The 17,014-nt window shown below is 40.3% G+C and overlaps 1 protein-coding gene across 14 annotated transcripts in view; it reads right to left on the bottom strand.

Annotated features, from left to right (window-relative positions):
* The window catches only part of NCKAP5 (NCK associated protein 5), a 588,547-nt gene that overhangs the window by 27,101 nt on the left and 544,432 nt on the right, over positions 1–17,014 (bottom strand). For 13 of the 14 annotated variants that reach the window (XM_083404704.1, XM_083404711.1, XM_083404705.1 and 10 more), the window contains one exon: positions 15,792–15,979. The exons of the other annotated variant lie outside the window; for it this stretch is intronic. In XM_083404704.1, coding sequence (XP_083260830.1) covers positions 15,792–15,979 — 188 coding nt within the window. The remainder of the gene's footprint in view (positions 1–15,791; positions 15,980–17,014) is intronic. 14 annotated transcript variants of the gene reach the window in all.

Raw genomic sequence — 17,014 nt, 5'->3', positions numbered from 1 at the left:
AAAATACGTACCATGCTGCAAATAAACTAGCAATCACCAAATGGGATACCATCTGGTGTAATGAACAGAACACAACCAACTCTCCATATCTGAGATCCTTCCAAAGTAAAATCTGAAATGGATTTTCATTAGATTCCCAAGTGGCTCACAAAACTGGCTCAACATTGGTTAGCAATTATTTTAGACACGGTCTGCCTTAAAAACACATTTGGAAATATTGTGCAGAATTGGCCAAAGCTTTGGCGCCACTGGAGCACCCTTTATATTTTTTTTCTAAAATCTACACAAATTTGCAACACAGAGTGCTAGCTGTTCTTGACCACCAAAACTGAGAATTAAAATTTAAATATGTTGCACCCACTCATCTACCCCCAATTTATGAACTGCACAAGGAAGCAAGAGGGGAAGAACTGCAGAATTGGTACCTGCTTTGACTAAGGGACGCAGATGGCACTGTGGGTTAAACCACAGAGCCTAGGGCCTGCCGATCAGAATGTTGGCAGTTCGAATCCCCGTGACAGGGTGAGCTCCTGCTGCTTGGTCCCTGCTCCTGCCAACCTAGCAGTTCGGAAGCACACCAGTGCGAGTAGATAAATAGGAACCGCTCTGGCGGGGAAGGTAAACGGTGTTTCCGTGTGCTGCTCTAGTTCGCCAGAAGTGGCTTAATCATGCTGGCCACATGATCCGGAAGCCATACGCCGGCTCCCTTGGCCAGTAAAGCGAGATGAGCGCTGCAACCCCGAGTCGTCCGCGACTGGACCTCACGGTCAGGGGTCCCTTTACCTTTACCTTTGACTAAGTGCATAAAAAAGGAAAAACATAGCAGAGGTGTGATCTTTATTAGCACTAGAGCTAGGAAACTCTGCAATTCAGTTCAATTTAAGATTATTTCACTTGTTACAGGAAATGCAGGCACACAAATATTTAGCATGTAACGCGCATTGCAGCTGTGTTTACCACCTCCCACTGCACAGATACTTCAGGGAGCCAGATCTATGCCTCAAAGTCTTCACGTGCTTTCACTAAAAGTGCTCCCTTTTTGTGATAAGAATGGGAACATCTTAAGCAATGTTCAATGACTTTTTTTTTGCTATCACCTCTGAATCATTCAAGATACTGATTTAATAATCTCCAAATGTCTTAGTATCTAAGGAACTAACAAATGTGTTTGAGTCTTCAGAAGCACATTGTAAATAGCTTTCCATTTAAATGTAACTCTTGTGCATGAAGACTGAACAGGGAGCTGGGAGTGGTAGGTTTGTATCTGTTATGGTTATCAACATACCACATGCAATATAAAGTGCTTAGAGGTTTCACTACAATCAAGTGGTACAGAGGTTTTTTTAAAAAAAACAACAACACAAAATGCTGGCTCTGGGCTTTTCCTGTGTACACTGGGTAGCTACTTCTAACTTTTCGGCAACTGCAAATCCATCAGCAGGCTTACGTTTATGGACTGCTGTTGCTTAATCAAAGCAATTTATAACAGGATGGTTCCATTCTAAGGAACTGTAAGTGTATGCTACCTTCAGTTATGCCAACAAAAGCTTCAGTAGTTCATAATGTCTGTGAAAAGCTCTACTGTTAATTTATGATACTTTATAAGGCTTGAGTTGCCTCAGCTTCAAAAGCCCCGCAGGCCTGCTCTCCTGCCTTTTCAGATCTGACTTCAGGAATGGCTGCATTGTTTGGCTTAAGCATGAAAATTATTCTTGCAAGTGTGTGACCAAATTCCATTTACCTTCTGCTTATCGGCTAACCACTTTCCAGAAATTCTAATAAACATAACTCTTGTGTTTCTAATTCCATTTTGCAGCTTTATAAATACATGATCCCTGACTTGCCAGATATATGATCCTGGTGAAGTTTAAAGCCCTCCTGACATAAAAAAGTGTCATGTACTATTAATGTGAGGTTACAATTTTAATTTTAAAATTCCCTCTAATGTAATTTATTCCTATTTAATTTCCCCATTTCCACCCACTTGTGTTTTATTTGACATTTACTGAAATCTATTTGAGGTCTTGTTTTACAGTATGTTCCATGTTACCTTTCATTTTTGCTGTGGTGTTGGGTGCATATTTTAAAAGCATATCTACTGGAGAGATCACTTTTAGATGTTTGACAGCAATTATCCAGTAATTCTTTAAGTAACCACTCAGGCTTTTATTTACTATGAATAACCCCTAGAGTTGTTAAAAGAAGCCCTTTAAGTCTGCAGGCATTTGACAGTAGTTCTAGGGGGCTTGCCAGTGATTAAGCAAAGAATGGAGTAAGCCAAAGCAGCTACTTACTGGAAATACAGCAGTTAGGAAGTGTCCGAAATGATTAATAGAGAGCAATTCAAGCTGGGCGGACTCTGATATATGCCACTAAAGCTTACATCACTCTTATGAGCCTTTGTAAAATGTTATTAAAAGATGACTAAATTATATAGCTGCAACATACAGACATCTCAAATGGTATTTGTCATTCATTGCTCACTGCTATTAGTTCTATGGCATCCCCCTGTTGGTTTATCACAGTAGATACAGATATTGCTTTTCAATCAACAACAATACATGAATATTGCATGGGGTACTGAAAGCCAAGTTCCAAGGGAAGGAAGACAAGCCTGATGTGAAGAAAGGAAGGAAGGAAGGAGGGGGGGAATGGCTCAAGTCAAAATTAATGGCATGGGCTTCCATTAACCCTCATTTTCAGTTCTTAAACTGATATCATTTTTGAAACCTTACTGTAATATGGAAATTTTGTTTTTCATCAGGCTGCAGCCAATTTGTTTGTCAGGTTTAAAAGATGGCATAAATATTAGATCATTCTGGGAGAATTAAGCTGCAAGCCTATGAATACTTCCTCGTGACTCAGTCCCATAGAACACTACAACCCACATCCATAGATGTGAACACACATTAACAGAGTAAACGAAAAGCAAGTTTGTGCTGGATATTTAGCATGAGTCTTTATTTACAGCAAAGAAAACAAAAGCATCATGAGGAGCAGTGAGCTGCGTCTTCTCACACAGACAGTTCCCTCAGAAGAGAGAGAGAGAACAAAGAGCGGAAGCTTCTCAGACTGACTTCCGTTCCCATACGCATAACAGTACAGAAAAGTAAACACAGGATCATATGACCCAGCAATGGGAGAATGAAATACTAACATTAGATATCCACCCCAAATATCTCTCCGATATAGCCTATGAGTGGTTGGTGGTTTATGTGGTGTGCTTTCTGTGCTAACATACATAATAAAAGGGGAAACCACTCCCTCCACCCAAGTCTCTGATTCTCTGGTGGTCTTGTGCAGTTTTATCAGTTTCTCAGCAAGTGCAATGTTCCATAATTGCTGACACCACCTGCCTAGGTTAAGTTCCTATAAGAAACCATCAGTTTTGCTTTGCTTTGCCTGTTGGCATGCATTTGAGGAGAGTAATGCTGCAAGACCATGTTGCGTACTATTATCATGCTACTGACTCCAGCATTCAAATTAGCTGAGAAACTCAGTTCTGAGTTCATAATGAGGAATGGAAGGAGAAAGAAATATCTAGAGGCCCTTCCATATGTTCAGGTTTTTTGTTTGGAATAAAGGCGCGTTCATTGCACACTGTCTGCATGTCCTCTCTCAAAGTTGCTGTTCTGTAGAGAAGAAATGCCATTTCTCTAGCCCTAAAACCTGCAATATTTTGAATGGACGGGCTATTACTGTCTGGAATGCTGTTGTTTAAATGCTATTGGATATTGTTTGTGATTCTGATCAGCACAGAATAAGTCAACTCATTCCCATACCTGCATGATATAGTTGTGTGTCTATATCTAGATCTGTATGCATGTCTGTATATTAAACTATTCTCAGGGAATGTGCTCCTTGAATTTTAAGGTTTCAGAATGAAAGGAATAGCATAGCAACAAGATGTACATGCATGGACACAAGCATGAGCACACATGTGTATCATGTGTACTATTTATTGAATGATTTATACTATTTCTAGAACATAATTACTTAGGAGCTGTATGTCCTCTCCTTCAATAGCAGAAATACATCCAGAGGCATGTGGCTGTTGACCATGTGATGTAGCATGTTGGAATGCATAGCTCTTTGTTGTAGGATAGCTATCAATCCTGCAACAAGGCAGGTATTCCACCCCCACCCCCCGCCACTGCTTCCATGCCCACTGCCCAATAATATTCTTTTTTGGCCTGGTGCCAGTATATAATAAGGCCTGCTGTTCTCTCACATGAACCTTAGTTTGTTTTGATAAATTGCAAGACTGAACAATATCCTCCACCAACCTCTTTTCATTCACATTGTTTACCCTCCTTACATTACTGGATTCCTGATTTGTATTAAAATGAAGGGCATTATGACCAGAGGCCTAACTCATTTACTCGCAAATGTTCTGGGACCTGTAAATCCTATCAGCAACATTGGATCCCACTATTCTTCAAATCCCATTGCCCCTGATTATTAGAGATACATGAAGGTCCCTAGGCTCTTCTTGGGCTTAACTGGAAATAAACAGATTTGTTTCCCCCAAAACTGGAAACAAGTTTCTTGAGACAATCTGAGAGTGTCATGAAATGAAAGGATCCCTTCCACATGAGCCCCAAGGCATTCTTTCCATCCTTCCCATTATTAACTTGAAAGAGGAGATGGTGGCAGTAGCAGCAGGGGGAAAAGTTTCCTCCCTCCCTCCCTCTCTTCCTCCACTTTTTGACACTGTTAGAAACAGCACATCAAGACTGATAGAGCACTTGGGAAGCCAAAAACTCTGTCCAAAAACTCAAGGGGAAGCAAGGGGGAAAACCTCTTCACCTTCTACCAATCTCTGCCACCGTCCCCATTTGCAGGCAAGTAAATAGAAAGGTAGGGATGCGGGTGGCGCTGTGGGTAAAACCTCAGTGCCTAGGACTTGCCGATTGTATGGTCGGCAGTTCAAATCCCCGCGGCGGGGTGAGCTCCCGTCTTTCGGTCCCAGCTCCTGCCCACCTAGCAGTTCGAAAGCACCCCTAAGTGCAAGTAGATAAATAGGTACCGCTTTATAGCGGGAAGGTAAACGGCGTTTCCATGTGCTGCGCTGGTGCTGGCTCGCCAGAGCAGCGATGTCACGCTGGCCACGTGACCCGGAAGTGTCTCCGGACAGCGCTGGCCCCCGGCCTCTTAAGTGAGATGGGCGCACAACCCTAGAGTCGGACACGACTGGCCCGTACGGACAGGGGTACCTTTATCTTTACCTAAATAGAAAGGTGCAGAGAGCCTTTTGGAGGCTGGTACTAAGGAATTTGGGGGGTGGCAGGAACAAGGGGAGGGACGTTTGGAACTCTTATTCATTCCAGATATTGATGCTATCTGAAAAAGTATTTTCAAGGAGGGTCTCTCCTTTGAGATCACCGCTAGTTGATTTGTGAACCAGGATTGGTCAAACCTTTCCAGCATAGATGGTCAGGGTACCTGTCCCTTCCTCCTGCCAGGAGGAACTCTGGGACTTGTAGTTCTTGAAAGAGCATGCCACCTGAGGGGCATACCGTTTCTCAGCCTACTTAGCCCCATAATAACTTGTTCAATTTTTCTTTCTCTCTTTTGAAACACCCAATCAATAGCTCACCGTTTAGAATGTTTCTTTTTCTGTTGAAACATTATTTCTAATTAGATCCGGAAGACCACCAGTTTCTGATTATTACATGCGAGATAAAATTTTCATCCTCAGTTTATATTCAATTTCTTCTTCAGTGCTTTATGTGTGTGTGATGGTACTGTCACCTCTATTTTTTGCTTTCCATGGAATCCATCTTTTGCTGGCACCCACAGCCAAAAAATGAATACTGGTACCTCCTTTTTTTTTTTTAAAAGCACTGACTGTATCCATTCTCCCACGATCTTAAAGCATTCTTGAGTGATAACACATCTTTCTCTAGTATTGGCAGAGGGGTTCGTGAAATATTATGAAAGACACACTATCCTAACAGCAGAAGAGCAAAGTTGAAGGAGGGTTGTTAGGACTATGTATTAAAAAAACCAAGAAATAAATACTCATTGATAGTGCAAACCTACAATTGTGTGGAAGATTAACTGTGCACAACCCACAGGTTTTCTAAGATTTTGAAACCTATAACTGTAGCCCAGCTATTGACTTTCAGTGCTCTGAAAAAGAGAGAGGAAAACAAAAGCAGCTAAGATTGGCCAAATCTGAAGCAGAAAGAATCATACAACGTGCCACTGAAGAAATACAAAATGGTTCGGCAGTTCATTTTCGATGCTGTACACAATTCTCATTAATGCAAGCTATGTAACATATTCCCCACTCATCATGCCGAGAACATAACTCTCATATTAGTATATCAGTAATTTCCTATTCCTTTCTTCATAATATTTAACTGCGTAATGCAGAGCATATCAATGTTATAAATGAAGAAGGTACATTTCGGCTATAAAGAAGAAAAAAACCAATTCCCTGAAATACGTTAGCATTATTCATGTAATTTAACTCGGCTGATCAGATTCTCCTTTTGGAGTCAAAATATTTTTCCAATCCTGCATTATAAAAAAGGAGGGGGTATGTTTTTGAGCAGTACTGCTTCCCAACTTCTCTTATCTTGATTGAGTCAATGCCATGTTTATTGCATTCAATTTAGTTTTTATCTCTTTCTTTTATTAGTAATGACGTTTGTACTGTTATAACAATTACACTGTCTTACAAACTTCCTAAGTAATATTTGTCATTTGTTGCTTTGAATGCTCTATTCAGTCCTGTGTTGGATTCATTGTATCAGTTTATTATAATCCACTCCTAGGCAACAATAGGAATGTGAAGGGACATAAAACGTCAATTTCATTTCTACAGCTTCAAGACTGAAGAGGTCATGATGACAAATGGAAGAAACTTTACTGTACTTTAGGCGATGCTGCAAGTTGCAGTCACTGCATCCGTCATTTTTTGACAAATGGCTATGAATGTCACACAATTAAAGTGAACCAGGGATCAACATTTTCCTTTTTTCCAACATATATTCCTTAGTCATTTATCCACCTACTAGAAAGACCAATTACATATGGTTAGTTGACCTAGCATCCTTTCAAACCTCTAATTTGTTCTACAGTATTTTGTTTGGAAGTGAAGGAATATTTAAGGATGCACCACTATTTTTGAGGTTAATTAAACCTTGAAAGTAAGAAATGTGTAATGCTGATACCTTTATGAGGCACATATGATTGGCCTTTTTCAGCCCATTCAGCCAATGGCTTACTGAATTATACCAAAGAGAAACATGCTGCTGTGTACATCAGACAAGCATTGATAGTTGCAGTGTGCAAGAATTTTTAACAGACAACATCAACAGGAGTTGGTAATGTGAAAAGATTTCAGTAGGAAAGTCAAGATTTAGCAATGTACAAGTGCTCGGTCCTAGTTGATTGTCCTATATGTCCACTCCTATTTAAACAAGAGGTTAAATTTAGCACACACAAAAAAATAGGCTATTCCCATTGTGGATGATGATAACTGCAATTTGCTTACTTTATGACAACAACCCATGGCAACACAGGTCAGTCTTTTTAACTAATGGGATTTACCTAGATCACATATGTACCCAGCACAAAAAGATCACAAGAGCCCTGTTGGGGCATGCCTTCTACATGCAAAACTCTACAAAATCTTTTAGAAACTTCTGTAGAACAATTTTGCCTCAATGTTCAAAATTTGGTGTTCTGCAAAGCTCCTGTACAAAAACAACCAAACAATTTATGGTCCAAACTGATAGATCAGTGTTCCGCTATCAGAAATCTCAAAAGTTGGCTTACTGGTGGAAACAATCTCTATCTGCTACATTATCACCCCTAATAGATGCAGGATCTGCATGTACAGATGGGATGCTTACATGTCCATATTTCCCTTACTGGTTTGGAAGGACTTTTAATAGTGAGGTCACAAGCTGAAATGCAGCCTGTTGAATTTTGTTTAGAGTTCTGCAGATTTACAATGTGGCATACCTTTCATCCATTCTGTACAAGGTAGATGGGCAGCCAAGGTAGATGGGCTTGTCCTATTTTTCAGGGAAAGTATGAAGAAGTTCCTTAATTCTTTATACATATATATTTTGACTGATTATTCTCATCTACCAGAATGCGTTCACTCTGGATCTATGTACAGACCACAAAGTTAAAGGAATATGGGATTCAATATAATTTATTTCAGTGGTGGGAACAACGCACAACAACAGCACCAGCAATTCTTCCCTGACTTGCTTTTATTTTTATGCTAAAGTCCCACAAATTGATAGAAATCTGTGATTCCTACCCAGAGCAACATGCCTCTGCATATATGCAGCTTTAAATTTTATGTTGGGTTCTCCAGCTGTGTGTGGATTCTAGAGATCTTTTCTCCTTATCTGAAATATTTCTTCTCAGTACTGTGTTTCTGCTAGACTCAGTTCACAGGAGATGGCAAAGCATATTCATTTTTTACTTATGGTTTTATTATGCATTCCTCCTTTTGCAGCTTGCTTTTCATATGAGTTATCCTATCTGGTTTCTTTTTCAGTTTGAGTACAAAAATCTATGATTTATGAAGAATGTCTAATTTAGCAACATATGTAAAGGTATTAGTGCCTGCAACATGTTACGGTTTCTGCTCTAAAACTTCCATATCAATGAACACATCAATATAATGGAATTATCACTTTTTTCTAAACTAAATAGCTGTCACAGAGCAAGCTGGTCAGTTTTTCCAAAGTTTGTTTTGTTGTTCTTATCTTTTGCTTCTGATGAGTGTCTTGGGTGGTGTGATAAAACAAACCACAGTTAAGGATGAGTGTTGGGTTTGTATGTTTACAGCAAGCCACAATTACAGCAAAACATGTTCATATGACAATAAGAAACCATGGCTTCACATTGTGTTTGTTGGCAGCAAACATACCATAGTTCCCGGTAAGCTGCTGGACAGAGTTCATACATGACACTAACCCATGGTTTAATAATTTGATAAATCATGGTTTAATGTTATATGTGAACCAGGTCAATTTCTGCACACCCCTGCAAGCCTTCATGCTATCCTAAAGCTATTCTTGGGGATTGCAGAGAGTGACATGTAATGTGGTATAAAGGTGCTGCTTCTGGAGGAGGAAAAACTGGTGATACTATTTACAGGGATCTTTGGATTCAAGCTGTGCTTGCAAAGTGCTTTGGAATGTTTCAAGGTGGTAAGCAGTATAAGTAGCACCAAATATAATCATCCTTTTGATAGGCCTAATTTGGATAACAGTTTGTGCTAATATGATACATCTGAAGTCTCACAAGCCCAATGAGACATGTTTATGCCATTAATTCCAAATCAATTCACTCAGTCAAAAAAAAAAAAAAAAAAACCCGAGTTTATCTGGGTGGGAATGAAGCCATTTCCATTCTGTTCAAAACCACAGCCAAATCAGCAGCATCTCCTTTCTTAGTGGAGTGTGTATGTTTTAAAAAAATCTGCTCATCTCTGCTAGCTAGTTCTTGAATTGCAAGGCACGGTAATATGAGCATCAAAACTCCTTAATGAATCATCTGCACAATACACAAAACCACTCTGCCGCATGAAGGGAAAAACAAAACAAATGGAAAGCTACATTTAGGTGAACGGAAGTCTCTTTGGCTAACTGAGACTTGCAGTGGAATTACTGACGTAATAAAAGAATGGAAGGCTTATATGATCTGAAGAGAAACCAGAGTCCTCAATGTAGTAACAAAAAATGTAAGGTGAAAGGTTACTGGAACTTATGCCACTGCATTTTGGAAAGCACAGGTAGGCCAGCTGGCTGCCAGCACAGCCAGGGGATCAGACTAAGTATTTTAGGGTATACCCTCAGAAGTGAGGAAGCATATACTGGTACTTAAAATAGTAAATACAAATATGTTCTCCCCATTTCCTGAAACCTTCCTCAGGTTTCAAGTTTATTAAAACAAACATATGTCTCTTTAGTTTCAAGGGGGTCTCTGGAAAATCCTATGAAAGCTAAACAGTCAATATTGCAACTGACTAAATGCTGTTATTTCACTAACGCCAATGAAATATCCAGAAATTGCAGAAGAACATTGTTTAAAGTCATAGCCTCTTAGGATTTCATGTGTGCATGTGCATGAAACAAAGGAATTTTTACTGTGGCAAACCAAGAAAATTATTGGACTTGCACATAAATTGTATTATTCTGCACTCCAAAAGCCACATTTTGTTGCTGAATTTGTGTATTTTGGACTGTAGCATAGTGCCAAACAATACATTTTCCTCACTCTCCGTACCAGTGCTACATTGTGACCTTCCTTTATTGTTTCTATAAAAAAAAACCCCACTTTTTATAGAGGTTGAACACTCTTCTACTGTAAAAGTGCAGGGGCATTAATGAAGCAATTTTTAAAAAGTGTTGAAGACCAGTAAGAGATGCCTGTTCTACTTCAGTACAGTAACAAAATACCGTATTTTTTGCTCTATAAGACTCACTTTTTCCCTCCTAGAAAGTAAGGGGAAATGTGTGTGCGTCTTATGGAGCGAATGCAGGCTGTGCAGCTATCCCAGAAGCCAGAACAGCAAGAGGGATTGCTGCTTTCACTGCGCAGTGATCCCTTTTGCTGTTCTGGCTTCTGAGATTCCTAATTCCCCCCCCCCTTGTTTTCCTCCTCCAAAAACTAGGTGCGTCTTGTGGTCTGGTGCGTCTTATAGAGCGAAAAATACGGTATTATACTTTAAAAAACCCACCTGTAAGACTATTCTCTTCTGCAGGAAAGAACCTCTCCCCCCCCCCCCCACATCTATATGGAAATGACACCATACCACTGGGGCCTGATAGAGTAAATAAAATAGAGGTGTGTTCAGGTATGCTACCTGCATGGACATCCCTCAGGGGCAGGCACACAAGCCCTGCCTGCAATGTCCCCATGCACCGTGCCCTGCACAACAAGTCCCTGACCGCCTCTGCACTGAGCAGGGAAGATGTGCAAGGGACTTTTCATTGTATTTGCTTTAAAACAAGGAGAATGTCTTGCTCTATCTACTCAAGTGAATGTGAGTAGAAGCCTCCTGCAGCAGGCCTTTTGGGGCAACATGGGGAAGGTCAAGGACACACACCAGAACATCAGGGTTGGGGCTTACATGTGTGCTCTGCTCCTGCCCCCAAATGCCTGAACACACCTCATTATATTTCTGTCATCTGCAAAAGCCCACAGAGGGTACCTCGAAAACAAAGATTGGATCTGCTTTTTAAAAAACATTCTTCTCTCAATTTTGTAACACCACAATCAATAACAAAGCTGTTGTGACAGAAAAAAAGATATCAATGGTGTGATAATTCTGATGTAAGGGCAATAATATGCACCCTTCAATTAACTTTAAATGCTTTTGCTTGAACTATGAGCGGAGCTGGTCACAATTCTCAACTATACCCTTGGGTTACAAAGCACATGCATGAACAAATCAATTGCTAAGAATTACAGACCATAAAAATTCAACAACATCAAACCAATTTGCCAACAAACCAACATTTTATATGTGGGAGGCACAGAGCTTAAGAATTTTTGAGGTCATGCAGGGTTGATATTTATATAGAGTAGATAACACTTCAAAGTAAGGAAAGACTCAGGCTATAGGAATTAAGCATGTGGCATACTAGAAAACATCTGCTCATTTTATCCATAAGGAATTATGAAGCTGAGACACACTATTATAGCAGACCTGGTGCTGGCTCCAAATTATTGTGGTCCTGGGGCAGGATGCCCCGAGTAAGCCCATTTCCTTGCTCTATTCAGTGTCCTGTGTTGCTTCCTTCCAGGCCCAATTCCAGATACTGACATTGGTAATTAAAACCCTAAATGACTTAGACCCCAAACATCTGGAAGACTGCCTCCTTTCTTACAGATCATCTCAGATGTTAAGGCCAGTAGAAGGAGTATTTTTAGTAGTTCATTTGCTCTCAGACACATGGGAGATGGCAGCCCTGAAAAGGGTCCTCTCTAAGATAGCCCTTAAATCATGGAACTTCCTTGCCATGGCTGTGTGTCCACAATTTCTGTTGTGTAGCTCCTGATATACACTGAAGAAGCACCTCTTTATCCTGGTTTTTGACACATTAGGTATTTTGGTTTGTAGGACCCACATCTTATTCTTTGTTTAACCTTCACAGTACTACTTTTGCTGGAGACTGTTTTACTGGTTCTTAATTGCATAATTAGACCAGCAGTCCCTCTGCAATATGAGACCAGCTGGTTGTTGCCATAGTGCTGGGGCCACTGACTGCCCTCCTGCTTAAACCTCAGTGTGCATGTGTGTCAGTGGGATGTAGTGACTTTTCTCCCCCCTGGAGAGAGGAAGGAGGTGGAGCAGGCAACCATCTTGGTCATGGCCCACTGCAAAGTACATAGCAGACTAGTAATAGACTGACTGATATTTCCCCCAACTGTATAATAAATAATACATTATATACAATCTTGGCTTCAGTACATTAGCTTCACACTAATAATATGATATATATTGTGATTTATTATGCTACACTACAAAGTGCTGCCTGTTTTCTGGCAGGCTTCCTATGCTTTTTAACATGAGTTCAGCCATGCCTTCAGCTTCTCCTGACACTGAAGTGCAGTGATAGAAAGAAAAATGCTCCTGCTACACAGCAGCAAAATATGTAGGAACCCTGCCAAATAAAAAAACCAAACAGGGAATTGGACACCTTAGCAGAGGTTCCCTCCAAAAAGTCTTGTTAGGGAAGCAGTCTGAAATCACCATTTTATTATTTTATTCATGCTTTAAGATTCTATTTAATTGAGCCACCTTACACAGAGCCATGGCACACTGCTCTTTTGACAACAGAGTAAACTCATTCTGTCCATCGTGACACCTATGCTTCCTCCCACTAAACCTTCACATTTTTCTTCGAAGTGGGATTACAGGTGCATAACACTTTGTTTTAAACAGACCCCATTATAGATCTAAATTGCTTTATGGAAGGCATGACTTATTTTGCCTGTGCAAAATTTCAGGGGCAGTTTGCTTATCACAGGCACTGCTCCTCATTTGTCATCCTGCAGCGTTTAATACTAAAATAGGTAAATCCTATGTGTTTTATTGAGCTTTCAAGAGTTTGCTGTCTTCGGGATGGTAAATATTAAAAACCAACCCTACATGCTGCTGCACAACAATGTGCTGGAGAAAAATTACCTACAACCCAACAATTGGTGTATTGCTCCCTCATCAGCCTCTCTCACAAGCAGCACTGTTTTCTGATCCCTTCAACCAACATTTACCTAATGCTGCATTTACACATTCCAGAAATGTACCCCTGTATTTAAGCCACGCAAAACCAACAACCGCCCCAGTTCTTCATATCTGACATAGAACAAACCAAAGAGATTCATGCATTTGTAGCTTGTGATCTTAGATGCCACAAACCAAGGTTGTTGCTTTTCAAAGCATTTATCTTCCTCAGATAATTGTGATTTCTAAGCATTTTAGCAGTGGAACATCTAGTTCCTTTCCTTTATTTTTTTTGGTGTAGTTGTATTGACATCATTCTTTAAAAACTAATAATAAAAAGTAAAGCTACTTTATGTTTTTCCACATAAACGAAACACTTTTCAAAATGGCATTTATTCTGTTTTGGCTTGAGAGGTGTTAGGACTGTCTGTCTCTTTGATTGCACATATATTAAAAGTATCGATGTACCTTTTGTGTCTTTCCACTTCAATGTTTACTTTTTCGGTGATGGAACAACTAACTCTCTGTTCCACCTAGAAGTGTCCCTTCCTCAATTTCTCCCCCTCTGTATTATGCACATTGCCATGACTACTAAACTAGACTTGCCAGACATTGCTAGACACAAGGCTGATGGACATTTGTGAATGACAGACTTTCAGAGTTAAACACAGCACAAACCAGAGCCTGGTGTCTAAAGCAATCCAGTATTTACAGCCAACTCTAAGCAAGCTTACAGTAAAAACAGAGTGAGTAAAATGGAAAACAGTAACCACATAAACAAGGCAACACAAACACTTTGACAAACACATTTTAGTTGGCTTTTAATTAAAAATAATAATTAATTTCCTGATTTTTAAAATAAAAAACCCCAGGTAGTTTTGCTTGGCCATAATTTCGGCAGGACACGTGAGGCTAAAAACTGAAAGAGCAAGGGCAGAAGAAACAGCAGCTGACAGTCGTTTTTCAAACATTGTATTAAGCCTAAGGAAAATGCCACACTGTAGAGTATCAGGCCAGGAGTGGGAAGGCCCAGGTTCAAATTCCTGTGAAGCTCACTGGGAGACCTTGAGCCAGTCAGTAACCCAGTATGCACATAAAGCTACACCAAACCATGACTTAGCATGGATAAGCAAATGTGCCAGCTCCTGGAACAATTATCATAGCTGCTGTTCTCCTCTCCCATGTCCTCCTGCTGCTGTGCTACCTGGTGCTAAGCTGTGTATAAGAAGGATGCAGGAGGTGATGCTAATTTCCTTGTCACTGCTCTCTCTGCTAGTTCACATGAAGATGCAAGTGAGCCAGAGGTGATAGGATGGCAGCAGCTGTGGGGCATTACAAAGATGCTCACAGCAGCTGCAGAAAAAGGCAGGATGCTGAAACATCAGGGAGAGGTCCCAGGCATAATTAAAGAGAGAAGAGAGAGTGCATTAAAGAGAGAAGAGTTTATAGGAGAGAAAGAGTTGGATTACCAGGAGGGATAAAAGTATATAGAAAGGAAGCAGGCCTCCGTTAGCAAGCCCCGTGGAGAGCCAGGGGAGAGAAAGGAAGAAGCGCAAAGGCGAGGAAAGAAACCACAACATGAGACTGTGGTTAGGGACTGTCGGGAAGAAGGTACAGGTCCTGCAATGAAAAAGGCATGTATGCACAACTGGCAAAGGTCCCTTCTGAGGTCTCCAACAGGAAGAGACAACCAGGCGCTCTAAGGATCTTTGGATTGTAGCTTGTGCTGCTTCAGACAAACCACAAGCAGTAAGCCAAGAACAAACCTTGGTTACAGATCATGGAGTGAGACAAACTATGTCTTAGCCCCTGGTAACACAGCAGCAGCTGCATTAGGAGAAGAGCACAGTGGCTGCGATCTGGCCTGTTTGTTCATTCATGTTATGCCATGGTTTGGCTTGGTGTTATGTGTGAACTGGGTCCTGCATTTCAGTTTAATCTACCTAACAGGAAACCTGTGAGGATAAGACTGGAGGAGGGGAAGAGAATTGTGTACTCTGTCTTGAGCTCCTTGGAGGAAAGGCAGAGGATTCATTAATTATATAAACAGGCTCAGAGCATGTGGCTCTTAAAACCTTAAAACCTTGGCTATATGTAACTGCATTTCTGTAATCTGTTCGTTCTTTTAAAAAATAAACCAAGTGACTCTGGATCTTAATGGAGGTTTCAGTTGTGCATGCACGTTCTCTCACTCTGCATATATTTTAAAGAGCAGTGCTGTTTATAGTCATAGCGCATTATTTGATGCACTGTGGTTTATTGCAAAATGGCTCAAAGCAGCTATAAGCAACCTTCCAAATTTCTGCTTGTAAAAACTGACAACACTGAACGCCAGCCGATCTTTAATGTTCGGCATTCACAGGATGTTGCTACGAAAGTCGCTGCCACATATATATATGTAACTTGCCTCAAGGAAAGAAAATGCTTAAAAGTTCCTTTTACTCTTCCCTGCAGTCCATGTGACATTTTCAATCTGGACATCCATAAATAGTAATGATGCGTGCAGAAAAAGAAAGCAAACCAGACATATCCCTCAAGAAAGAAGAGAGGTAATAGCATCAAAGAAAGCGAGAAAACTCACACTAGGGATCTTTTTGCTCTTGCCATCTTTAGTGGAAGTTCCATTCAGCTGCTCAATAAAACTGTAATGTGCTAATTGTTCAGGTCCATCCTCTCCATAATGGCCACAGAGACTGTGCTGGTATATATCCAAGATAGACATGGGCCTCCCCATAAAGGACTTTCTCACACTATTTTCTTCTTGCTCAGCTAAGGACAGATTTGAAATAAGAATAAAAAGCACACACGCTTTGTACATTTCTTTGAGAAAAAAGCCTACACACTGCTTGGCATGCTGTGTGTTTGTTCAATGTGAAAAATGGCGCAAGACAAGTGGAAACATTAGGACTAAGGCTATAACATCCAAAATGATTCCCCATCCAATGTTATGAATGGCATGGTGTAATTTAAACTCACAAAAGCAAGGTGATTCTGGGTTACAATTCAAGCTAATGATTCATGCTTTTAAAAAAAAGAAAAAAGAAAAAGGAATAAAGAAAGGAAAGTATATGAGATAAGCGTTTCTATTTTAAATAGTAGGCAATTTCCTGAAGTGAAATTGCTAATTTCACTTTAATTTAGTGTTTTGGGTGTTAGTTTAGCTTAAATCTCTATCTTAATCGTAGTGGCTCATCTGCCCTACATACCTTGAGGATATGCCTAGTTTCTAGTTTTAAACATTCTTTTCTTCCTGCCAATTACATTTTTAGTTGGTCATCTTGCTAATCTTAAATGCTTAAGTGAGGGAGGCAGAAAGAGAGAGACTGGCTGCTGAGTTGATACCTCATTTTTATGGCCATCATGAATTTCACTATCTACATTAAATAATGTGCTATTCTTACATATCAATTCTCTATTTACTGAAGAAGAAGAAAATCATTCAGTTTTAGCATTTAGAAATGAAATCTAGTAAAGTTGAATGAGAGTATTTTTAAAAACCTATTTAGGGGAAGGTCCTCTTGTTCATGGGATGATGTCCTGGGGTCCAAAGGTTTTTTTTAATATCCCCCTCTCCATAAATAGAGGAGGAGAAACACAGCTGGAGCAGGAGGTCTAAACTCAGAGGCCTCCTTATTGCCAATGCGGAAACCTCCACATTGTTCTTCCTACATTCTTGCTGCTCCAGTGACCACGAGGGCAAAAGTACGGTAAGATTTTCTGATAGTGTGTTGGGGCTGCTGTCAATGTATACTATTTTCTGGGGGTTCTTTTTTTTTGGGGGGGGGGGAGACTGTTGATGAAAGG

This window comes from Podarcis tiliguerta (genome assembly GCF_965153285.1).
Source record: "Podarcis tiliguerta genome assembly, chromosome: 1".
Taxonomy (NCBI): domain Eukaryota; kingdom Metazoa; phylum Chordata; class Lepidosauria; order Squamata; family Lacertidae; genus Podarcis; species Podarcis tiliguerta.
Note: the sequence above shows the minus strand (reverse complement) of the source record. Positions and strands in the feature narration are given on the sequence as shown.